The sequence below is a fragment of the Podarcis melisellensis genome, assembly GCF_964234715.1.
Source record: "Podarcis melisellensis genome assembly, chromosome: 9".
Classification (NCBI taxonomy): Eukaryota; Metazoa; Chordata; class Lepidosauria; order Squamata; family Lacertidae; genus Podarcis; species Podarcis melisellensis.
Window position 1 is genome coordinate 43,647,246 of NC_138541.1, and position 24,393 is coordinate 43,671,638.

A 24,393-nucleotide genomic window follows, 5' to 3' on the forward strand; every position below is an offset into this window, starting at 1 on the left:
ATGTTGTGGATAGTAGGAGAGGATATATTGATTAAATATTATCCTTCCTCACTCAAGCTAGTGAGTCAGTAGCAGAGTGCATTCCCCAGTATATAGCAGTTAGTAGATTCGTTTGAATCTCTTTACTTAAGCACTTCAATGTGGCTTGTCCAGATTGGGTTTGATCCTAGCAAATCCCCTTTGTTCCCTCTTAAAAAGAATAAAGACACAGCAGTCTCCTTTAAAAACAATGATGAGAAGTTTTCTTACATTCAGTTCACAGTAGGTTCCCTGAAGGCAGGCTTTAGCTTGTAGTTACAGAAAAGAGAGTGGCTTCATCCCATGTGGGGAAATGAGCCCATGTGCTGCTGGCTGAGAGCTAGCACACAGCAAAAGTATCAGGTTGGAATAAAACGAAGGAGGAGGAGGGAAGATGGCAGCTTGGCCAGCTTTTTTATGGGGTCTCCCAGGGTCACGCCCATCTACCTGGTCACACGCAGGGGGAGGATGCTTCAGACCAGGTGTGACAGGAAGTCCTCCTGGCTGGAGTAACATACACCTGTGTGTCCACCCTGGGCAAACAGGAAGTGTTATACTTGACTGCTTATGTTACATCCCACAAAGAGATGCAGGTCACCCTCTATATTTAGTCAAGGGATGTAAGCTGAGTACTTGTGCCCCTGGACCAAAAGGAGAGGAGAAGTCTAGACAGGGATTTGGGAGGCAAACACAGACCTCTTATTTACCAAAGCAGCCTGTAATGCTGAGTGCCTGCATCTCCACTCCGAAGAGAGAAGCAGCCTTCTGGAGAGCCCTCCCCAAACAGCTACAGTGTCTGTGCAAGGAAGGATCATGCACTTATAATAAATCTAAAGCTAGAAGCTTAATACAATCTGAATTATAGGGAAATAATCCGATGGGCTGTCATTGTGTTTTCACTATAGTCAAGAGACAAAGAAGTCAATGATTTTATTTTAACGCTGATTTGAATTTGAATCTGTTTTAGTAATTCAACTCCCCGTATGTTTTGCTGTATTGCAATTGTTTTCCTGATTTTACGGTTTTCTCTTTTTGCAAACCGCTCTGAGGTTTTTCTGACAATCAAGCGGTGTATAGGTTTTATGAAATGGATAAGTAAATGCAATTCTGTCTTTCCATTTCTTCACAGAGGAAGATGAATGTGCCAAACCTGACAATGGTGGATGTGAACAACGGTGTGTGAATACACTGGGCAGCTATCAGTGTGCTTGTGATCCAGGTTATGAGCTTGGGCCTGACAAGAAGAGTTGTGAAGGTAAGGCTGCTCAGGGTCTCAAAGATTCTGTAGTTTTATTTCATGATAGGCTTACTCAGGCCCAGATTTAGGAACTTGGATATGCCAAAACTCAATCGTGCACCAAGAGTCTATGTCAAGACTGACTTTTGTGCATGTGTCTTTATAATTCACATAACAGATACGTGTCAAAACAGTGACCAGATGATAGGTAGTATGGTGGCTTTACATATGTGTCATAACTGCATGTGGTGATCATTTAGCAGCTCAACATATTCTATGTGAACTCGAATTCAGGTATGTTATTTCAGACAGGAAAGCCTTTTTAAGTACAATAAGCCCGCAACTTATGTGCGTAACTTTAATTTACTCACATTCAGCTTTACTCACTTAGGAAACAAATTAAAAGTAAATAAAAAGGGGTTGGAATGGGAGTGAGCTTATGGGGAAAAATACTTTGGCAATCCCACCCACCATTGAATCCAATGTGTTTTGACTATGCAGTCATACCTTGAATCTCAAATGCCTTGGTTCCCAAACAAATCGGCTCCCGAACGATCTAAACCCGGAAGTGAGTGTTCCAGTTTTCAAATGTTCTTTTGGAAGCTGAACATCTGGCGCTGCTTCCGATTGGCTGCAGAAGCTTCCTGCAGCCAATCTGAAGCCGTGCTTTGGTTTCCGAATGTTTTGGAAGTTGAACGGACTTCCAGAACCAATTCCATACAACATCCAAGGCACGACTGTATGTGATTTCGGCTTTAGGTGCAATTCCCGGAACCTGAGCCCCACCTAAGTTGCAGGCTTATTGTATGTATGTCTGCAAATATGCATTTGAAATTTGTGGAGTCTCTAGGTTTAATGTTCATACACTAAAATGGAAGTTCAAAATGAAAGTCATGAGACAGACATAACTGTGCTGGAATACAATATGAACTGTGCATGGAAATTTAGTATGTTATTACTGTGCATGTTATATGTACTGATGGATCTCAACTTCAGTTGAAGAACATTCTAATAAAAGCTTGCTTCTTTTCTCTGTGGACTGATTTTCACAGTACCCCCATATTTCAAATGGTAAAGCATGGGGAGTCAGCTTCTTCTTCAACATGTATAAAATAGGCATTGATTCACACAAAATGCATTCATGCATATGTGATTTATTAGTATGCAAGTATACCTTGCTACAAAATCAGTCTATTTTAAAAAATGGGAGGAGGCTGGATCATGGTGACAGAGCAGATTCACATATTTCACACAAGATGTGCTGTGTGTTGTGCAGAACAAACATGTAGGAGAGCCCAAGCTTGCTTCTACATTTTGCCACATGCAATAAATAGATGCCAGGTGGCAGTAAGAACCGGCTTTGAATTGTGAGGGTCTCTGGTTTGGTCTGTCTGATCCATATTACCATATGAGCAACCAGTCCATCTCCCAAAATGTGGTTTCTTGGGTCTATAAATAAGTAATAGGATTTCCTTCTCTTTTGTTTCAGCGGCTTGTGGAGGACTTTTGACAAAGCTGAATGGGACTATAACAACACCAGGATGGCCCAAAGAATATCCTCCTAATAAAAACTGTGTGTGGCAGGTGGTTGCTCCCACCCAGTATAGAATCTCAGTGAAGTTTGAGTTTTTTGAATTGGAAGGAAATGAAGTAAGTTAACTGAAGACAGATACTAATGCCTAATTACATAATAAATAGTGGTAGAATTGTCAAGTTCTAAGCATACATTTTCATTGCCTGGGAATATTCCTGGACTGCTTAAAAAGTCATGCAAAAAAACTCCTTACCCTCTCAAACAGCTTAACTAGACTAGGATCCTGGGTTTGTAGTTAGTTAAAGGAAATATTAAATATTATCATAATATGATACAATGTTAACTCTGGTCCCTTCACCCCAGAGGCCTCCAGTAAAACTATTCATGGTGGGTAAAATATAATGATGTGTGAGCAAAATTCAGAAAAAAGCAGCAAATTGTTGTAAAGTCAGTCTATTTCTATCTATATCTGAGGTTATAGATAAAATATAAACACAAATTATAGTTTATTATTTGACTAATACTGGATCTTTCGTTTCTTAGGTCTGTAAATATGATTATGTAGAAATCCGTAGTGGCCTTTCTTCTGATTCCAAACTGCATGGCAAATTTTGTGGTACAGAAGTGCCTGAAGTTATCACATCACAATATAACAACATGAGAATCGAGTTCAGGTCGGATAACACAGTCTCAAAAAAGGGTTTCAAGGCTCACTTCTTTTCAGGTATTAAAACAAACACCTTGGCTGCAGTCTCTATGAATTCTGTGTTGTTTATGGTGTCCGTAATCTAGGGAAAGTTTTTGCATGCAATTTTTGCTCATTGATGCTGATGAATGAACATTCTCTTAACATGTTTAGTTGCAATTTTCTACTCAATAAATCAAATATGATATTAATTGTAAGATTTAGACAGCCATAATGATCATGAAGAGGAAGATCATGAAGGGGAACATACCTGACCAAATTCTGAATATCTCATTTATGGTCCTAGTAATCCTAGCTTTCTTTAAGAAAGAATATGAATGGTATCTATTTGAACCTGCCTCCAAACAGAATGGATGTCAGAGCAGCTTTAAGGGGGCGAGTAGGGGGTCTTCACGAAAGGAGAGGACGGGAGTGTCATTGCTTGAATCGATTTCCTCTTGGGCAACATTGGGTATCACATTATAAATGGATTTAGTATCACTTTGGTATTCATATTAAATACCGTAACCTTTTCTGTTTTCTAAAGTTTCTCCACCTAGGAAAGGTAGAGAAGCATGACATAAAAGGGGCACTTACCCAAACAGATACCTTTTTTACATGAAATTTCAGAGAAAGAGAAAATCTTCCTTCCTTACCTGTGCTTTCTGCTCTAATAATTTTAGGCTAAGCTGACATTTCCAAATACTTGCACATTCTGGTTGCACATTCTGGAAGAGGTTAATGTGGCTCATGCATATGATACCACAAGTCAAATTTCATAAAGAGTCTGAGCTCTACTAAGGGCTGAGTGGAAGTTGAAGAGGCAAGCAAAAGGGTTTGATGATGTTAATATTTGTGGCACCTAGGAAACAGGAAAGATTCCCCCTTTATCAAGACAGAAGCCTTATGACCCCTGACAGGAAGTCCCGATATACTAAAACAAACTTGTGTATTTGGGCCAAAGACATTTCTTTTCCGTTTTAAGTAAATAAACCATCTTTAATACAACAACCCTGAAATAAGTAGGTTCCGAAAACTGCAATCCGAATTCCTGGCTGGCCAGGCTGGAGGAGGAAGAATGCCTGTTTGCTACATCGGCTCCCAGTCTGGTGCAGCAAAGAGGTGTTGCCACCATATCCCAGTCCAACTCCTTCCTTTCCTACACCCAACACCCTTCATTACATAGGTTTCTGCTCACAGGCAGTGGATACCACCAACAGGTTATGTCTGCCATTTGGGCAGCTGCCTTGCAGCCCTTCTTATCAGTAGAGCTCCTTTGCCAACAACCAGACAAGGCTGAATGGAGGACCATTTCTACCTTATCCAAAACCCCTCCATCCTGGTGGATTGGAATAGTGGTGGTGTATTGTTCTGTAAATGACATTCTAAGAGTCGAGGCCTTCAGTCATAGAATGTAGTTCAGCTTTTCCATTTTAGCTAGCTTTTGGGACAGCCTGCAAGAGTGTACTCCAACCAAAGTTAAGCTGCTTGAAATCCAATTGATTTCAGTATGTGCTTAAATCCCGCACACCAAAGGCAATGCAGATTAAAATCACTTTGGTTGAATAACACCCCATTGCAATAATCAGGATGTCTGGGCTAGATTGCACACTGTATCAATGATTATGGTTTGAGTCCTATATCTTAAAGTCATGCATTTTCAACTGATGGACAGTAATCTTGCTGTGTCTTTTGTTTTAAATTTTAAAACGTTTTGGCTCAAAATGATTGCCTGTTCCAAAGTGATGTTTGTATGTTAACCTAAAGGCTTTGACCACAGATTACAGCGGAGATCCACTGTTGAAACTTTTTTGCAGGGCTCCTTAAGCACCTCCCATATATAGCATTGGAACTTGAGCAGGGGAATATCTTAATGGATTGTGCAATACTTAATTAACTGCAACAGTTTCCCCCTTGTAGTTTTGATAAAATGTTATCTAGCGTAAGTGTAGGTAAAGGTGTTTCCACTCTGGTCGGCTTTGCTAATAGCTGGATGATTTACTACAGCCTGTGTGTTGTTACTTAGAAATTCAAGAAAGCAGATAAGTAATCTGACAGAAGTTATAATTTGTAAAGACAAGAAGGTTAAAGGACTGCAGACCTGAAGGGCGGGTTTCTTAAAATAATTATGATTGTTTAGAAATGTTAGCAGACCAGGAAAGAAAATCTCAGACTCAGATTAATATGTGCTTTGTTTCATGGAGACTTATAAAGAACTTTATTTACTTACAGTTAAATGTTTATGTTCAGTGTTATTCTGATTTATTGTGTAGTGTAGGTGGTCAAAAGGGATATTACATTTCTGTAGCTTGCCATTTTGGATTTCCATCATCAAGCCATAAAAGCAAAGCAGAATTTAATAACTATACATCTAAGCCAGGGATTGCTAAATTCCCCAGAACATTCAAGAATCCACCAGATTCTATCAGTCTCTAGGAGCAGATCAGCCTGTACACCTGCCCCTGCAGGGAGGGTTAGTCACTACCAGTTCAAACTTCACTGGGGTCCATCCATGTCAACGTGATGACAGTCAACCCCTGCCCTAACCACTATATCCCTTGCAATCCTCTATGTTGTGTTTCTGACACAATGAATTGAGACAGCCTCAAGGTTGTCATGGTGGCCATGAAGTCCTGAGCTGGTCCAGGCAAAATAGAATTGGCATGGATATCAAAGTCCTCCAAGATTAATATTCTGGGTACTCTAAAACCACCTCTGCCAGCTCAGTGAGGGAGGTGGTTGGCAATGCAGTGGGTGGTACACTAACAATATCTCCTTTCCCCATAACCCAACATCAAATCCAAACCCTCACATCCAGCTATTACATTTGGATTGGTTTCTTGGTGAAATTTATGTTGTTTTTTTCTATGGATTACTGCCACGCATCCCTTCCCTCAAACTTCATCTGGTGCTTCGCAAAAGAAGAAAACTGAGTAAGGACAGGGTCCCCTAGCAAACTTCGTCCATAATCAGAGTTCTTTTACAGTGGTTGGATGTGGCCTTAAATAATGGCACCACCAGATGAGAGGACAGGTCAACATAGCTACTCAAATCTCTGTTGAGGGTTGGCTGAGCAGGAGCAAGACATCAAGTGTCTCTTACCCCCTCCTGTGATGATAATATTGCTTACCCACCATTCTATACTTCCCCTTCCCCTAAACGCATCTTAGAAACCTCACAAATAAATGAGAGATTCATAGATGAACTAATACGATGGTTCTGTATTTCCTAGCTATACACAGAAATGTCTGTACAGTTGTACCTTGGTTGTCCTGAACACTGCAAACACTGCAAAGTAAGTGTTCCGGTCTGCGAATGTTTTTCAGAAGCCGAACGTCTGACGTGGCTTCTGCTGGACTGCAGGAAACGCCTGCAGCCAATCGGAAGCCGTGCCTTGGTTGTCAAACAGTTTCGGGAGTCAAACGGACTCCCGGAACGGATTAAGTTTGACAACCAAGGTGCCACTGTATATGTATTTTCTGCAAAACACAGAAGATAGGCCCATCTGATGAAGTTAGCTTCTTCTTTTACTACAACAAATTGTTTGGATTCTTTTATGATGGCTTTGTACACCAAATGCTCACAGTGAGTTAAATTTTGAATGTCCTTTCAGAAAATACCTGCTCATTTCTGAAGTTTAAACAATATTCAACCTGGCAGGCTAAAATCCTAAAGTTATGGGGAGTAAGCTCCATTGGGACTGTCAACCCCTCCATGTATCCATGGTGCCCTGGTACTCTACCTATTCCAAAGCATGTGATAGTCAGGGCAGAGAGGTGGTGTTTGTGTTTGGGGTGGGGGCTTGGCATTTCCTCACACCCCAGAGTGACCAGTAGTCCTGGGCACTGCGGGGCTGTTTGGAAGGCTGGGCTGACCACTGCAGAGGATGGCTATTACTGGCCATCCACATAAGGAACTGGGGTGTTGTTGAGGGATCTCCTGGGATCCCCTTCCTAGTCTGATGTTGTTTTTTGTCTCCATGGCTGCAACTCCTTGTGATTCCTTCCTGACTCTCTAGACCAGGGGTCAGCAAGCTTTTTCAGCCATGGGTCGGTCCACCGTCCCTCAGACCATGTGGTGGGCCGGACTATATTCTGAGGGGGGAAATGAACGAATTCCTATTCTCCACAAATAACCCAGAGATGCATTTTAAATAAAAGCATGCATTCTACTCATGTAAAAACACGCTGATTCCCTAACTGTCCGTGGGCCGGATTGAGAAGGCAATTGGGCCACATCTGGCCCCTGGGCCTTACATTGCCTACCCCTGCTCTAGACTGCAGCTGCCCCATTACTGCTGGGAAAAGAAGCTTGGAAGAGACGTGTTAGCATAAACACATTGTTTCCATTCCTGGGGTGTTTGGTCTCTGTTAGACAATTGCTCAAAGTGTCCGTTTTTTGTGGAGCAGATTCCCCAAGCGCAAAGTCCCTGAGCCCCTCTCCTGAGTGGGCTAAACCTTAATGCAGGAAGACTGAAGTAAGGTGAAGTGAGACTGGGAGATGTGCAGCTTATATCCTGCTGTTCTGGCTGTGTAATTGGCCAGGAGTTATAACAAATCCTGAGTTGTCTACCATGGCAGTGTGGCCAGGGCTGCCGGCTGAGCCTGCTCCTGAGGATCAGGTCCCCTCCACTGACGATTATGCGGCGACGAGTAGGAGACGATTATGCGGCTAAGGGCAGTGGGACTCTTCAAGTGATTACTGAATCTCACTAACAATTTAACATAAATAATTAGTAGCGTTGATAGCATAATCTAATCCTGTACGCCAGACGCTGTTGGAAATAGCATTTCCTGGACATCAGTGCTGAATGGAGAGCTGAATAACTGCTACTATAGTATGAATATAGCTAAACATTCCCACTGAAATAACACCATTGGTAATCTTTTCTTGGCTACATGCAGAAACTTCTAGGCCAAAAACACGCTATGAGAAATATACAGATGGCATATTCAGGATACTAATTTAAAGCACTGACATCTTTTGAAAAATATCTGACTGTGTATACAAAGATGACTTTATGCTTACAAGAGGCAGTGTAAGTTCATATGTTAGAAGTCATTTGTTAGAAGTCAGGATGCTTATCAGGCCACTGAAGTCAGGTTCTGAAGGACTATTATTGTGACTATTGTCGTGTATGTGCTAATAGTGATGAAATAAAGATCCTATGAATCATAAAGAATAAAAAAAAATAATTTGGAAAGGTGAATTATATGAAAACATGCCCATCTGGTTGGATTTCTACAGCTCAGTTAGGAAACAGAATCATGGGATCAATGGAGTTTTTTGATTAGAACAAAGAAGATGGCAGAATTGGCCTGGGACTATAGCACTAGTGGTGGGGATTTAACCCTTTTCAACTTCCATTTTTCTGATTTAAACCCTCCGTATTTTCCCTTTCAGTGTGAATAGCAGCTCTGGGTGTATTTATACAGAGCAAATAGCTCAGATATAAGGGTTGAATCCCTCTACGCAGCTAACATGGCATCAATAAAATCTTCCCAAGACCTTCAAACTTCAGAATAACCCACAGAAAATCCTAATCATAGATCCCCTGCATTGCAGTCCAGTTTGACACTGAGTGACAGCTTCAAAGTCCAGAGTCTGCATAAGTTTTAATAGGAAAAAAATATACAGGAAACCAAATCTAGAGGATCATTGGATACATAAGAAGAAATCTTAACATATGATAGACTGCAGTGGGTTCAGAGCAGAGTAAACACAGAATTCTACTTCACCCCCCCCCAAAAAGAAACTTTTATAAATAAATGAAGTATTATAATTTTAATTCTTTAAAATAGCAACAACAGCAGCATCTTATTAATTAGTTTGTTTAATTCCAAGCTGAAAGACACAACCGCTAACATTTCAATGTTCCAGTGACGTTTGTTCTTTGTATGATCAGTTTTGTATAATTGGTTTTGTTCCATTCTGAAAATGAATTCATTTTATTTAACTATATGACTGTATATTGGCAGAGAAGGTGGGATTGTAGAATAGCGATGATCATGTTACTATAAACAGATGAAAAGTTATAATGAAACTGCCCTTGAGCAGATTGATGTTTGAAGAATCACTCAGTCACTCATTTTTGGTGCCATCCTGGTACATTTTTTCCTACAGACAAGAGAGCTGCCTGCAAGGAGAAAATTTTTGTTTTTGAATCATGCAAGGACTTGATAGAGGTTGCCCCTTCAGGCCAAGTACGTATAATTCACAGACTGGCCTCTGAGGGTCTCAGAGGTATGACCTTATGTCTTGTGAATGGTTAAAATCTAACATATTGCTGAGAATGGATCATTCCCTTTTATAATTACTGACAGAGAGAAATACACAAAGGATCCATTCAAAACTGGGAGACAGAGTTCCATCTCTTGAGCACAACAAATGGTTTGCATTTAGTCAGCAAAACATTTGTTTCTCTAACTAATCACTAATTTTTCCCCCTTCTAAGATTTTCAATTTGGAATGCACATGGTGGAAAATCTACACTGGCTTATGTAAAATGTAGATAAGACTTTTGCTGCACCATTCACTAACCGTGCCAAACTATTGTATTCTGCTGAAGTTTCACTTTCTGTCCTGTGATCATTATACAACACCGCTAGAGAGGGAACAAAAGATTTGTTTCAATAAAGCAGATATACCTTGAGCAAAACAGCTTTTGACTGAATATACACAAACATGACTTTTCCATTTCAGGTATTTTGATTGAACAGAGAGGGCTTTGATAGCCTCTGAGAAATTAGAGCTCTTTATTCATGGGCCTGCTATTTGCAATAAGTACGTTTGAGCTCACTTTCTATACATTTGACTGGTTTGCTAGACAACTGCTTGTTAAGGAGAAGAAATGCTAGACAGGTCACCATTCCCTGGTCAGTTCTCTGCTTGCCTTTCCCATTACCTTTTGCAGGAGAAAGTTTGTCGCAGGTTTGCTTTCTAAAGAGATAAAAAGCAAGCTTTCTGACACTAAATAGGTATATCTGTATTGTTGCTCTAGGGTCTAGGATGAACTTCAACAGTCTAAGTTGGAATCTTTCCACCAATTAATGCTCATTTGTTTTGGCTGGAGTCCAGAGTCTGCATGTAGTATTTCTTTGCATGCATCACAGCCTTCTAGGCTTCCTTGGGTATACACAGGGGCTCTTCAGATGCTGGCTTTCCTGATCCCTGCAAGATCACAAATGTAAACGGCACATTTCTATTTAATTAAATTGCAGTCTAGCGTTTAGATTAGTTAACGTTTTCAGAACCCCGCAAGTCAGTAACCTGCTGGCAGACTACATTTGTACTGGGCCAGCAGAAACTTTGCATAGAACTTGGTCCCTTTGTTTTGTTGTAGAGTGACACAAAGCTTGTGTCTTTAGCTTATAAAAGGGACTCTCACCAGGAAGTGAGAATCTTGTGTAGTTTTTACAAAGGCTTCCCCATGTGGTGAAACAGAGAGAGAAATATCTGCAGGAAAAGGAGTACTAGAGAGAATTATTTCCAATAACTGATGTGTTATTGGAAATATTCTAAGCTGCTTGAAGAGGGGTCTGTGTGGGTCATACATTTCAGCATGTAGGATGTTGGAGTGCTGGACAATACAGCTATTTTGTTCCTTTGGATTACTGTACACAAGTTTCAGTTAAAGAAGAGGGACAAAGAACACAGGGCAAATAAAAAGCTGTTGCCAGAAACTGATGGTAAAAGGCAGCTTGTGCACGTGCAGTAATTTTGGCTGTACCAATAACAGACAATAACACTTCCTTTATTGTGTCCTAATGGAGGGGAGGGCTTTGCCTCCCTAAATCTGCATTTCTGTAACAGCATTGTAGTGCTGTATCCAGCCCCTATTAGCTATAGTTCCCCCTGGAGAGTCTTAAAATGCAATTAATGCATTGCACCTAAACACACACACACACACACACACACACACACACACACACACACACACACACACTTTTCAATACGTAGCTTAATACCCAGTCACAGTCACTGTAATCCTATGCATAGTGTCCTTAGGAGTAAGCTCAGTTGAACTCAGTGGGGCTCACTTCACACTGTATAGGTTTAATTTCAGAAGTGGCTCAGCCAGTGGCATTCAGTTGCAAAGCTGCCTTCCTGGTAGGTATGTTGCTGCCACTTGTTGAAATGGAGAGGGGGTGAGGTGTCGGAGTCAGGGCTGTGTGGGCACATACTGGCAGCAGTGCCAGAATGGCTTTGCCAGTGTGACCGCACAGTCCTGAGCTCCCTGCCACCTCTCCCTCTTGGTACGTAGCTGCAATGACGCTGCCCAGAAGTTATCATTGTGGCTCTGCCCCACCAGCCGAGCTGCTTTTGTTCCATCTGTAAAACACATCGAACTTTAACAAAACACCTTAAGCCAGCTGAAACGCAGCCCTTTCACTTTCAACCAGAAATGCCAGCCATTTCGCAAATAAGTGTCACAATTTACACGGCTGGCATGAAGTAGGAGCCCCATCCAAATAAAAAGAAAGAGGTACCCCCCCCCCCTCAGCTTGATGAGCTTCTTCATTCTCTGTGTGAATCTGTCCCTCTATACTAATCTGGAGCTAACGAACTTGAAAGCCTTGTTATTATCGCCGCATGGCAAGGAAGGCTTGCTGGTAACTTTATCACTCCAGTAGAAGACATCGTCATTCCTGCTCTGAGAAAAGTCCTGGAGCTCTGCTTCTTTTCATTCTGCCTCCACTGTGCCACTGTCCTCCAGTCTCTGATATAACCATCAACAACTCTGATTATTTTAGCTTTGTTGAAAAGAGAGGGCCTTATAAACATCTAGTGTGGCGTGTCATTTTGAATATGTTTCAGAAATAAGTCTTGCCAGTTTTGATTTAATGGATCAGCCCCACCTAAAATAAGAACAGCTGAATGGGGGTAGCAGATGCCTCTGTCTTGCTGGAATGACTGCCTGTTAATCTAGTTTGGCTTTTCTCCTTGCAAATGAATTTTTATGCTGTTTAGTTCAGCTCACATTACCCCCACCCCCACCCCCACCCTGCTTTACGCCTAACACACTAAAAGCTTTTTTAGAGGATTACTACTCAGCAAACAGGGTACTACTGCCTGCCATGTTGCAGATTTTCCTGCAATACATAACATCTATTTCTTTCATGTACTGTTTAAATATGTTTTGCTTTCTAAGGTGTTATGCCATGTCCAGATTCATTGCGATCAAAGCGCCTTTGTCACTCTCTCGAGAGGGGAAAACTGTAATAAATCACAATGTATTATGAAGAAGTACCAGCATGTGCTGAGCTTGGAATCTTGTTCAGCCTAATTTTATTTCGTCTCACTTTTGGTACTGCTGCCAAAATGCCACTGGTATAAATCCAATACTTTTGTTTTTGTTTTGGTTTTTTGCGTGCATCTAAATAGTACTGATTAGAACTGCACGAGTCGTGACCCATGAAGCCAAATGCAGCCCTTCAGAGGATCAATCAGCAATGTTTTTGCTTCCTGTTTGGGACTGTAAAGCAAGGGGAGGTTTTGTCAGACACCCAGCATAAACTCAAATGCTGCCACACTTGCTGGTGAAATATTGTTGGAACAAAGAAAATTAGTTATAATTTAAAATTATAAACATGGGCCCATTTCCCCCCCAGAGAGTCTTTTCTCTTCTGTGCAACCCCCTCCCCCCCAAAAAAATGGGTGGAGTCAGGATGAAATGAGAGAAATATAACAAGAATATGGGGATCAGGAATAAGAAATTCTAGATGTTCACAGAGCAGGGTGTTTACTGAGATGGCACCATCTTCCCCCAAATGCCTCACTCGGATGTACAGTGGTACCTCGGTTTACAAACTTAATCTGTTCTGGAAGTCCATTCTTAAACCAAAACTGTTCTTAAACCGAGGCACGCTTTCCCTAATGAGGCACCCTCTGCCTTTTGGATTCCGTTCTTAGACTGAGGTAAAGTTCGCAAACCAGGACACTACTTCCGGTTTTGCGGAGTTCGTAAACCGAATCGTCCTTAAACAGGACTGTTCTTAAACCAAGGTACCACTGTAGTGTCATTCAAAAGGCATTGTGGTGGAAATTACGGTGACCTTCATTGACCCCTCTCTTCTTGGTAAAGCCATAGTCCCTTGTTTATTTCTAGAATTTATTTTGCTTCCCCTCAGGATGGCGGGAATTTCCCAATGCCTCCCCAGTTTTGTGGCCTAAAGGTGGAGCTGTAAGAGTGCGGAGGCATTTTGGGCTTTGCACTAAAAATTAAATATGGGCAGTGGTTTGTTGGCCTGGGTGTTAATGATTTGCTTGAGAGTGGCCATTGCACTAGGTTGCAGGTTGAGCAATGAATGGGCATACAAAGGAGGATAAAATGAGTGCCTTGGTTTTTCCCCTTTCTGGACTTAAACGTAACTAAACCATTGTATACCTTATTCTGGAAACTGGAGGAAGATATTCCACTCACAATGAATGTCCTGTGTATCTTGTAGATAAGGATGAATGTTCTAAAGACAATGGTGGCTGCCAGCATGAATGCATCAACACTGTAGGAAGCTATGTATGTCAATGTCGCAATGGATTTGTGCTACATGAAAACAAACACGACTGCAAGGAAGGTAAGAAACAGTAGTATGAAAGAGCTGCTTACTTTGAAAGCTTTGCCAGATGTAGCTTGCATTCAGACATGGGGTTTATTGTGTTAATTTTACTAGTAATAATACTCATGCTTCCTGTCTCAATTAATAAGGACCTTTTACAGTGCATTATGAAATTGTGGCTTTTTGATAGATATACTGCCACATTGTGCTAAATTTTAACATGGCAATAAAGAACTGTATACTGGGATTACCAGCCCAAATTTTGCAACGTGAGATTACAGCACAAACCTCCCATGGTTTTTGGGGTGTTGCAAACAAGTCCCCGCCCCCCGGAAAAACATAACACAGAAATACGCTCTAAATTTTCAATAGTTTCCACCAGATTTCCAGAAGCTGCTTTTACATGCTGTGAAAGATCACAGAAAATGTGGCTGATATCTCTTAAGGAAACATCAGGAAAACAAGTTCTGCCTGAACGCTGCCCAAGCCGTTTGGGCATTTGTACCTGTTGCAAGGTGCATTATGGAAAAGTTCTGTATAATTTGTAGTGGACACTGCCATAAATGCAAAGCCAAATGCTAAACTACAACTATGGATTATTGTCTGTTAGACTAAATAATTAGTTTGTAAGTGGCGATGGTGGTGACCATGAAATGGTGGTGACCATGAAATTAGGAGGATTACTAGTCTGGACTAACTTCCAGACAATTTTGCCATTGCCATGAAATGATGCTTTTCTGTTTACATGGTATACATGTTCATTCAGACTCACTCAGTCTTTCTGTCAATTATTGATGCAGCCGAGTGTGAACAAAAGATCCATAGTCCCAATGGAATTATCACGAGCCCTAACTGGCCTGACAAATATCCAAGCAGGAAGGAATGCACATGGGAAATCAGCGCTACTCCTGGTCACAGAATCAAAATAGTAAGTAGCTTCCATATTATGAGCAAAAGCCCTTTGCAGTTCACCTGTAGATGATCGCAATGTTGTTTTAAGATTAAGATGAGTCATGGTTGAAGGTAAATGGTTAAATATACACGACCAGGTTGAAAAGTTTCCTTCACACCATGATGGGGAATCTGTGGACCTGGTTGTTGACTCTGAGTCTGCTAGCTCTGGAGTCTGTACTCTGAATAGTGGCAGCAGGGACCTAGACGGGGCAGGGCTTGTCAGTCCAACCCCTGCACAGTCTTATCAGGGCTAACCTTAAGGCAATTGGAGCAATTGGGCCAAATTGGACCACGTGGGCGACTCCTAAGGGGCCCCACACACCAGGGCACTCTAGATGGATTTTATTTATAGCTCTAAGATTCTGCAGACTTTGGCTGTGAACTGGGGCCCCACGAAACATTTCAAGTTGGGCCTCAGAGTTTCAAATGGCTGGCCCTGAGTCTTATTGTTGCTGGGCTCGAGTTCTCCTGCCCTCGCATGAAGTCTTGGGTTTGCAATTTTGGGAGAGGGGAGACTGCCTGCTGGGGGGCAGGTGGGCTGGGGAGGCCCCCTAGATTTAGAGGCCCTAGGCTTCAGCCTACTTAGCCTGTACATAAATCCAATACTTTAGAATGATTAGAGTTATGATTGTGAAAGATTCCCATTATGTTCTCCTTTAGAAAGAGTGTAAAAGTTTTGTTATACCAAGGTCATGGATATGATTCCTATATGGGCTACCTGGATGTTCCTTCATTGCAGGCGGTTGGACTGGATTACCCTCAGAGTCCCTTCCAATTCTGATTCTATGAAACGTTTTTTTAGGGATTATTTTCTACAAGTACTATTCTCATGTACTGCATGTGCAATTAAGACAAGAGAAGATCGTCTTCTCATTACTATTCAGATGAGCGAATCCTTAAGCACAGTGCAATACAGAACCTTTTAGATTAAAACGCAACCTAGCTCTCAGTTTGGATGGAATGAGTCCTGTTTTTAACCAGCTTCTTGTGGAGCTTTTTTGTATCCACGAGAGGCCAAATAGCACAATACTTGGTCATATGAGAATAGTCTGGTTGAACAAAATTTATGAGTAGCAACTGGGATAGTTGTACAGCTGTTTTATGGTGCATCTGCAGTTTCCTTCTATTACAGATGCCTAATCTTCCTAAAAAATAAAAGCCAGGAAAGTATTGGTGTTTCAATTTGCAGAGCTTTGTGATTATTCTGACTGTTTTCTCTCCACTGCCAAAACATCGGCACTTGAGCTACATGAGGTTCCTCAAGGCCAGCTGTTAACATAAACTGGCATCACATTGTACTTTGGATGGCTTCCACTGGGGATTCAGTAGATTAGAGCTGCTTTATTGTCCCAGACACAACTCGACAGCAGTTCTGTTTGCTCTCCACTTGACTTTTGTTTGGTTTCATCGCTTTTAAAATATTGCCTCTGAATATATTGCCTTGCTGTACTGGAAAGTTCCTCAGATGCTCCTGCTCCCTGCCTGATGGGACTGGGGCAGGAGGGAGGAAAGCGAGGGAAAAGATGTGGGGAAGCCCATGCCAGGCATGCGTCAGAACAGTATGAAAGGGAACCTTCTTTCTTTTTAAAACTGATGTGAAATGGCCTTTTCATAAATAGTTTTCAGGTTGCAACCCTAAACACTCTTAGAATAAGCCCCATTGGCCACAGTGTTCTTAACCTGAGATGCCACTTTAGCAGAAAGGACTGTAAGCTGTTTTTATATGCAATGATGGCAGCAAGAATATTATTGGCACAAAAATGGAAGCAAGAAGAAATGGATTGTCCTGAATGAGTCTCTTCTTCAACATTTAATTTAGTATACAAGGTTGTTGTTTTTTTAAAAACAGACTAACTTCTGCTGTGATGGTACAATTGCATTCAATGAGAACTTTCTGACCACAGAAGACTTTTGATCTGGTGAAGGAATCCCTTTGGCAATCCAGGAAAGGAGACATTTTGTGTAGATTCTGTACTGGCTTTTCAGCTCCCTGTACCCCCACCCATCTGCTCCAGATGGTTGAGGGACTCTCTGGAAGGAGAAATGGGCAAAAATGGCTCCTTCCTATGCTTTTAGGAAAGGCTACCACTATCACGGAAGAGTCTGGATCCAACCCACTTTCTTTGCTAGTTCATTATTACACTACTTATAAAAGTTTCATGCCATTAAAAATCCAAAATGCCCAGAGTAGCAAAACCATAGCATGGACCTGACCTCAGGTTCACATTCAGAACACACCTGAAGTAATGGATCAATACTTTGTTAAACTTTTCAGGTTTTTAATGAGTTTGAAATTGAGCAACATCAAGAATGTGCCTACGACCATTTGGAAGTTTTTGATGGGGAAACGGATAAGTCACCAATTCTTGGACGTTTGTGTGGAAGTAAGATACCAGATCCACTTGTCGCTACTGGAAATAAGATGTTCCTTAGGTTTGTCTCTGATGCATCAGTACAGAGAAAAGGCTTTCAAGCTACTCACACTACAGGTATGAAAATAATTCCAAGTACTTTTGTTGATAAATGTTTAAAACTGTTTGGGGCCAAATTTTAATGTGGGCTGCATTTCCATTAAGCAAAAAGGGGAGCAAATATTAGTTATATGTTCCTAATACAACATTATTGCCTGTGCTTCTAATGCCCTCCGTCTTTTTATTATCGGTGGAACAAAAACTGGTAGTATTGAGCCAATGTGCTTTTTAATGAAGATGAAATACGGGGCTTCAACACTGGAAGCACATTGCATCCTTCAGACACTCAAAATTCTGTTAGAAAAAGCAGCTGCCAACATACTAATGTCTGTTATTTTTTCCAGGTCAAATATTAATTCTAGTTTCTTGTTATTTCAATTCCTTGGTTTATACTGGCCCCTAGCGGTGGTTCTAATATTATTCTCACCACCATGATGATTCAGAAACACAGGGTGGGAAATTATGTGTGGTTCTTTTTAAAACAAGATCAGAAGAAGTGTATATTTGTTTTTTCTTCTTCCTTACTTTGCACAGAGTGTGGTGGTCGTCTGAAAGCTGAGAGCAAAGCAAGAGATCTCTACTCTCATGCTCAGTTTGGTGACAACAACTATCCAGTTCAAGCGGATTGTGAATGGCTAATAGTATCAGACCGTGGTTACCGAATAGAGTTAACTTTTCAGACTTTTGAGGTGGAGGAAGAAGCAGACTGTGGTTATGACTACCTAGAGCTCTTTGATGGTCATGATACAACTTCTCTGAGGCTTGGTCGGTTTTGTGGATCAGGGGTATGTAATCTTGAAGTTATTCCAATGATAAAGACTCTTCCAAATATGAATAAATAAAATGACTATCTATGGATGTGAGATATAGATGTTAACAACTTTTTGTTGTCTATCTCTATACAGAAGAAAGAAACACACCCCTATCCACCTTATCACAACCTGCTTTTTTAAAAAAAACTCTTCTGAGTTTTAAAAGCAGGTTGCAGTGCAGTGATAGGGTTCCCTATTTGAGAAAAAAAGAAGTATCAAAGCCCCACTGCTTCTGCTTAGCAAAGTATATGTACAGGGATGTATTGTACTTCTGCCAGTGTTTTGGCCTTTATAACCTACATGCTCATTGAAGTTAACAAAATTAAGTAATACCTGTTTTGACAAGGCTGCTTTTATTCTTCAAGGTGAGAAAAGTCAAACAGTAAGCAAAGGAGCTATACATACATAGAAAACCCAGAATTTTAGAAACTCATTCTGCTTTCATCACTGAATGCTAAAAGCAAGACATGATATAAAATCCAATTTTGTGCTTCCTTCGTGAAAGCCATCTAGTTCATTTAATATTTAATCAAAACTAAATTCATTATATTTCCCTGAACTTGCTTTTAAAGAACTTTTTCTGAGAGATGAAACTACACAATTTCAGAAGGTTCTGTGCATGGGTTTTCCACATTAAGAGAAACTTAGGAGGAACTTTTCAATGTGAGTTAGTTTATTTCAAGTAGAGAACTGTTCCAAGGGGGAACTAAACTCTTCAAATAAAGTTTTAGTTGGGTGTAATGGAAAGGAGAGTATAGTATGTGCCTTATGGGTAGCACAACATAGTGGTGGGCACCTGAAGTTTGAAACTATAGTTATCTCTTAGCATGGCCCTCAGACAAGATAGGGCAAGTATCAGTATCAGAGCTTGGAGTGCACAGTATACAAACACTGATGTAGGGGGTGGGGAATTGTTGAAGCAAGTGATGACAGTAATTGGGGCCATCCGCAAACACTATTTCATAGGATGCTTAAAAGCTCAGGACTGCAAATCTTTGGAGAAAGATCATGATATATTAAAGGGAGGAAATTAAATTTAAAGGTAGTACGTTGAATGAAAATCTGCTAAAGGGAAGGATTTTCTGTACTGCATCAATAGCTAGAAGACAGATTTTTGCCATGAGGACAAAAAATAGACACAAACTTACATAGATTTCCATGATTTTTTGTTCACTTTTTTTTAGCTCAAAGCTGTCTTTCAGATGAAGTATGCTAAGCAGAGAGTGTCTGCTTAATTCTTTCCCCCTTTAAGCTCAAAGGTGCCCTTCCCAAGTTGCTTTTACCACAAAGAGGAGAGCAATTCTGAGCTGAAAAATGACAGGTGTAAGGGTACAGCAACCACACACCCATTACTGTTCCAATCATATGTAGCCTGGTTCCAGGCTGCTTTAGTCTTAAGCAGCAGCAGCAGCAACAACAACACAGAATTCTAAAGCTCTGCTTGGTGTGTAGTTTGAGCCTCAGAAGCAAGCATGCTCTCAAAGCACTACTCTGTTCAGTGTTGATAGCAGAACAAACATCAGCAGACTGTGGCCTCGTCTAGAGAAAGGAAGACCACACTATTAATTGTTGCAACATGCTTAACTGTGCTCATGGTAACCTTGGCAACCCCCTTTTTTCCCCCTTTCCCTGCAGCCGCAAGAAGAGATTTATTCGGCAGGTGATTCTATTTTACTTCATTTTCACACGGATGATACAATCAACAAGAAAGGATTCCATATACGATACAAAAGCATAAAACATCAAGACAGTGTTCACACCAAAAAATAACAGAAGATCCCTTAGGCCACAGAATGAGACAGAAAGAGTGACTGTTGCGGAGAGAGGGGGGAATGGGTTTTGTTTTGTGTTTTTTTTTTAAATAAAAAGACTGACATTCTTAGTAAACAAACACTTTTACACCATGCGTCCAAACTGAAGGAAACCTGAAACATCTCACTGCTAAATATATTCCTATTCTAGAGGAACAGACATTATAGCAATGATGTGTGGTCTCAGGCGTGGCTGTCTCTGCAAAGCCAGTGGAGGGGCGCTGCATGCTTCCAGGGAGACTATAAGAGCTTTTTGCTCACAGCTTGACAAATGTCATAGTTGCCTGCATACTCAACCAGTTAAGATCCAGGGAAAGGGACCCTGCAGACTCTTGACAAGTGACTGCTGTCCAGGAGGGGGGGATGGAAAATGCCTACCTTCTGCAGGTCATGCACTCAAAAAACAAACAAATGCTGTCCTTATATTTTTCTTATTTTAATTGCTTTGGTGATATATCCAAGATACAGTGAATGCAAAGAAAAGTCAGGGGAAAAGGGGGAGGGGGATCTTCTGAGATTATTATGCACTCGTAATTCATCTGTCCCACCAACGCATTAATGTCATGAAAACTGGAAAACTACATCTGCAAAATCGTTGAAACTTTAGAGAGTTGATCATAGCAACATATTGGAATGTCTGAAGCGTTATACATTCATCATCATTATGGGAACATCCAGACTTTGGACGTTGTCATTTACTGAGGACATTGAGTTTATTGTTGCTGAAGGACTCCATACCTGCTGACCTCTTAAATTTTACACTAAGTACTCATGAGAACGAATCTTTTACAAGCCTGCTGTGGACCTTTATTCAATAAACAACAGAAGTAACCAGGGCCAGGATAATCCGAAACACCAGTTAATGGATTTCGTTTCAGTCATAATGAGCTGCTGCTCAGCATTTCCTTGAAAATGGTTTGTGAATGGTTTCATTTTATTTTTTAATTTTAAACCAGTCAAAATGAATATTAAAAAGTTGGTTTCCAAAAACGTATTTCTCAGCAATTGGGGACAAAGGGGGTGGGTGGGTGTTTTCTGGAAATAAGACTTTTGTGATGGCAAAGATAATTTCTATGGTGCTATTCCATGAACATATTATTAAAAAAAAATAACCACAACGCAAGATGTTTTAGATCTTTTGAGCCAACAATCTGCAGATCATGAATGTCTCACTATGCCTGGCTGCATCTTAAGAAGAACAGACTTTCTAAGCATGTGAAAAAGATAATTGCAATGGCAGCACTAGCCCTGTGGAACAACTACTACTATTGCCTTAGAATTCTTGCACATGATCATACAGATCTTTCTGTAGATACATCCAATTTGATAAAGAACTTGACAATTTGAACATTTCACGTGTGTGTTCACAAAAGTGATCCACGAGCAAATTCCCATCTGCAGAGCAAGATCATCAGTTGTAAATACAGTGGACTTCCTATTGATGTAGAAATAAGTACTTTTAGGAGAAACTATTGTATGTGCTTTAGGCCATACATGGCTTTAGTCACAATGTATATGCATCATGTAAGTATGTATGAATGAGTGCTTTAAAAAGAGTGAGATGTGTTGTGTACGGATGGACAGGTAAATTGTATTTCATGTGCCAAGTTCTACCAGAATTCGGATTGACTGTAGCAACTTCCTTTAAAGGTTTCATAAGCAGGACTTCAATAAAGAATCCAAGAGCTAATGAAATGTTACGTTTCATTTAAAAGAACTATTTTGGTATTATTTGATGCTGATTGCTACACCACTTAGTTTTTGTTTCCTTACCACAATCATACACTGGCATTAATAAATGTGTTGTTGTTTTTTTTTAAAAAAAATAATATTAAAATAAAACTAAGCATGTGCAGGTCTCATTGTTTGTATGTTGTTTCTGTATCACTCCTTTCATCCTCCAAATGACATAAATGTCAAGCGTGCCTCCTAGCCAAAGGAATGCACACAGCAGAGAGTATATCATCATAGATAACACTTATAGTCACTTCTACAGCTCTGGATATCTACGCACACCAGTCTAGCATCTAGGCAGCTGTTCCCAGGTCTGTGTTCCATAGAGCCATTGCAGCAAGAGAAGACCACTCCCTCTCCCCCCATTTACAAACCTTTCCCCGACGGGCTGTGCACCTTTGTGGAAGCTGCTCATCCCTTTTCAATCCCCTCCTGGTTCTGGGAGACAGTGGTTGTCTGGTTGGAAAAGACCTGTGGCAGGTTCTTCTTGGTGGTGGTTCCCTGATTGTGGAGTTAAGTGCCTTAGTTTCCCTATTAACCTTTAGGAGAAATTTAATCAACATTTTTGTTTACCTAGGCATTTGATGGCCAAATGTCCTCTGGAAACTCTAAGAGTAGATTATTGTTTTTAGGAGCTTTTGACTGTTTTTAGAAGGTTGATTTAATTAGTATGTGCAGTTCCTTTTCTCCTTATTCATATGAATGGAATGCATGAGTAGCTATCAGGTATAAGGGTAGTTGAACTTATCATTAAAAATGTTCTGAGCAGGCTGTGAACAGGCTTTTTACCATGTCAATTATGTCAAGAGTCTACAAATTACCCTTCGCTCCATCTTGACACGGGTTGTGTTTTGTCATGATCCACTTAAGTAAAATTTAACACGAAACCTATTTCTCGTTTTTGATGGCACTCTTTCCCCATTAGAAATAACTTTGAGTAATATGACACCTTCTCTGCAGTTGCACTTAATCCTCCAAAGGGCAGTGGTGGCTGGAGGCAAAGGGATTTACTACATAAAAGACGCTCAACTGCAGCACATTACTGACAAGTTATATTGGGCTTTGCTGCTTCTCTTGTACTTAGAATTTTTAAATTTATTCTTAGTTGTTTTTGTTGTTTGAACAATGCCCCTGCCTTTGTCTCCAGTGGGAGGGATGTGAATTATTCCCGTTCCAGGGCTGGCAGATGTATTCCCCTATTTTGGGGGGGTTAGCATGTCAAGGGATTGAGGAAACTATGGCTCCTTCAGGTCCATGCCTTCCCCTGCTCTGCCCTTGTCAACCTTTAGTGATGTCAGAAGTCCTAAGTTGGTGAGACAAGGGCTGCAGGGTTGGGGGGTGTTTCATTGAAGATCCAAAGACTGACCACTCCACCCTTGTGTTAGATTCAAATTTATGACCTAGAATATGAACATACAGTTGCTGAACTACATTTTGTTAAAACCTATGCTTAATTCTCATCCTCAAAAATGTTTCTTATTTGGCTTATTAAATGTTGGTATATTGTAAGGTCTGTAATGCATTAAAAGTGATAGTGTGGGGGGTGGTAAGAAACTCATGTTCACATTCCGTAAGGTGACTGGTTTAATTAATCAACCAGCATATTTTGGATATACACTGAGAAATCTAAAAACACTTCATGCATTTTGTTCTCATTAACCATGATCAGACCATCAGTTAAGGAATTCAGTAGTACTGCCCTAAAAAGGGGCTGATAGTGGATGGTACTCAGAATTCAGGCAACACCTCAAGGCACCTCATCTTAACCAGCAATGCAGTCCACTTCATCATTTGGTGTCTGTTGCCTAAGACTTAGCTGCAATGGTGCACCAGTAGAAAAATGGCCCATGATCTTCAGGCTGGTTTTGAATTATAGAAAGGGAATATAATTTTGAGGTCATGTTTAATCTTAAATATTTCTTCATCAGTGCTTTAACAAATATTCACCACTATTTGAAACAGCATGCTGGGGAGGGGGAAATGAAAGAACTCTCCACATGTGATGGTCCAGCCTAAAATATGAGATAAAGTTTTCTTTAGGAATCCAGTCTCGAGTGTCTTTTTGAAAGAGATTAAAATATCACAAACCCGACATAAAAGTTTACAGTTATTATTAGTTTTAGAACAATAAATTATAGGCACCTCTGAACAAGAAAGATCTCATTGTCTAGCAAAATGGTTTACAAGGATCTGGAGAGTATTAAATGTGGGGGGAAATGTAAGGATGTTAAGAAATATCTACTTGGAATGGCTGACATCTCCAAAGTATGGAGCAAAATCAGACATGGTCAAATCATGCCAAAATGGACAAATAAATCTGTTTCTTCAATTTGTGGCTGTAGACCACAGAGCATTCTCCCTCGCTCACTCTCCTCCCCCCCTTTCCAGATGTAAGACTCTTTTGAAACACTGCATCTCTGGTTTTGGGGTTGTTGTTTTTTAACCCAGACCTTTTTTCAGCACTGATATTCCACAGTCATTACCTGTGTTATAAAAGTTTGATTATGTATTTTCAAGACTATATAAAGGTTTTGGGACGCTTCATAACATACATACAGCATCTTTCATTTAAACTGATATG

General features: G+C 40.6%; 1 protein-coding gene across 3 annotated transcripts in view; it reads left to right on the forward strand.

The window, feature by feature from the left end:
* TLL1 (tolloid like 1) overlaps nucleotides 1-21,940 on the forward strand; it is a 118,140-nt gene extending 96,200 nt beyond the window's left edge. For 2 of the 3 annotated variants that reach the window (XM_081925991.1, XM_081925992.1), the window contains 8 exons: nucleotides 1,148-1,273; nucleotides 2,745-2,905; nucleotides 3,333-3,513; nucleotides 13,923-14,048; nucleotides 14,831-14,958; nucleotides 17,260-17,473; nucleotides 17,990-18,240; nucleotides 19,903-21,940. In XM_081925991.1, the coding sequence (XP_081782117.1) occupies nucleotides 1,148-1,273; nucleotides 2,745-2,905; nucleotides 3,333-3,513; nucleotides 13,923-14,048; nucleotides 14,831-14,958; nucleotides 17,260-17,473; nucleotides 17,990-18,240; nucleotides 19,903-20,037 (1,322 nt within the window). In that variant the 3' untranslated portion in view covers nucleotides 20,038-21,940. Of the gene's footprint in view, nucleotides 1-1,147; nucleotides 1,274-2,744; nucleotides 2,906-3,332; nucleotides 3,514-9,597; nucleotides 9,718-13,922; nucleotides 14,049-14,830; nucleotides 14,959-17,259; nucleotides 17,474-17,989; nucleotides 18,241-19,902 lie in introns of all 3 variants that reach the window. The other variant, XM_081925993.1, reaches the window with a different exon arrangement.
* The last annotated feature ends 2,453 nt before the right edge of the window (nucleotides 21,941-24,393 follow it).